This window comes from Fulmarus glacialis, unplaced genomic scaffold (genome assembly GCF_000690835.1).
Source record: "Fulmarus glacialis isolate BGI_N327 unplaced genomic scaffold, ASM69083v1 scaffold27949, whole genome shotgun sequence".
NCBI lineage: Eukaryota > Metazoa > Chordata > Aves > Procellariiformes > Procellariidae > Fulmarus > Fulmarus glacialis.
The window spans coordinates 3975-5392 of record NW_009234311.1 but is presented as its reverse complement, the minus strand read 5'-3'; the positions used below and the strand labels follow the sequence as shown (position 1 = coordinate 5392).

Sequence of the window (1418 nt, the reverse complement as noted above, 5' to 3'; positions counted from 1 at the left end):
GGCGACCTGCCGTGCTCTCCGCAGGCAGCGAGAGCTGGTCGGAGGGTGCTGAGATGCTGGGCACCGGGGAGGCAGACGCTGCAGATGTCCAGGTGAGCAAGGGGTCCTGCAGTCCCTCCCAGCTCCACACCTCCCCAGCCTGTCCTGGTGCTCTTTGCAGTCTCTGGTCCTTGTCACTCATCCCTTGCTGTGCTGTGGCTGTGGGTGCCCCCGCCTCTCGGGCTGGGGATGCACCCCACGTCCCCCATGTTGGGCATAACCCTGTGAGGGCTCTGACCACCCTCCCTGGGGCATTGCTTATGGTCTCCCTGTGCAGAGCTGTCGGCACAGAGGGGCCGGGGCTGCCTCAGAGCAGTCTGGTGTCTCCCTCTGCTGCCTCTGGGCTTTCTGGGCTGCTGCCCTGCCGGATGCCACAGAGCCTCACACGCACTCTGCAAGCAAGTGCTGGCATTGGTGCAAGGTGTTTGCAACCTGTGTCTTTGTAGGTGGCTTCCCCTCTATCTGCTGCTCTTTTGGGGTCCCTGGGCACTTCTCTCGCTGCTGATCTTTTGCTGCACGGCCCCTTCAGCTCCCTTCGTTCAGTTGTGCCCGGTTGCACCTTTCAGGGCATTGCTGTGTCTCTCCAGAGCGTCCTGGGTCAGGGTGGGCTGTCTTATCCCTGCGGGGGGCTGAGCATTTCCCCTCTCTCCCCAGATGGCAGAGGACTTGCTCCAGACCTTGCGGCCTCTGGTCCCTGAAGCTTCAAACCCCAGAAGGATCTTCCTGGACGCCAACCTGCGGGAAGGTTACTGCCCCTTGCTGCCGCACACCATGCACTGCCTGCCACTCTGGCCGGGCATCTCCCTCGTCCTCCTGACCAAGGTGAGCTGCCTCTAAGGTAAGGGAAGTGATGGTGGGCTGGGTCCTGGCTGACCCACCTCTCCCCTCCCTGGCAGGGCCCCATGACCCAGGTGGCCGTCACCTTGTACCAGCTGCTGGATGGTTTCTTGTTGCTGGAGAGGAAGCTGGAAGAGGGGCCGGAGGCGGGAGCCCCACGCTCCTACCCATTCCTGGCTGAGCTGCGGCAGCGCATGGACAAGTTCGTGAAAAAGCTGAGCGGGCAGGACATCCAGGTGGGATTGGGGACACAAGGACCCTGTCCTGCTGTCCCTGCAGCCTGACACTGAGCCCTGTCTCTCTCTAGTTGCAAAACACCTGGGTGGACTTCAAGAACAAGATATTTTCCCGGAGTGAGCCTGGGAGCTCCCTGGAGTGAGTACAGGGGGGCCAGGAAAGTCTCCGGGGCAGGCGGGGACCTTTCCCAGCCTGGGGAGCGGTGCGGCTGTCCCTGCGGCACTGGGAGCCCAGAGGACAAACTCTGTGCCATCCGTGTCTCTCGGCTCAGGCTGCTGCAGGCAGTGGCCAACGTGGAGCGGCAG

At 62.8% G+C, this 1418-nt stretch overlaps 1 protein-coding gene across 1 annotated transcript in view; it reads left to right on the top strand.

The window, feature by feature from the left end:
* HPS1 (Hermansky-Pudlak syndrome 1) overlaps positions 1 to 1418 on the top strand; it is a gene marked incomplete at its 5' end in the record, with an annotated part of 3460 nt that overhangs the window by 563 nt on the left and 1479 nt on the right. Inside the window, 5 exon segments of the mRNA XM_009585617.1 lie at positions 25 to 92; positions 694 to 861; positions 936 to 1112; positions 1184 to 1251; positions 1385 to 1416. Of these exon segments, the coding sequence (XP_009583912.1) occupies positions 25 to 92; positions 694 to 861; positions 936 to 1112; positions 1184 to 1251; positions 1385 to 1416 (513 nt within the window).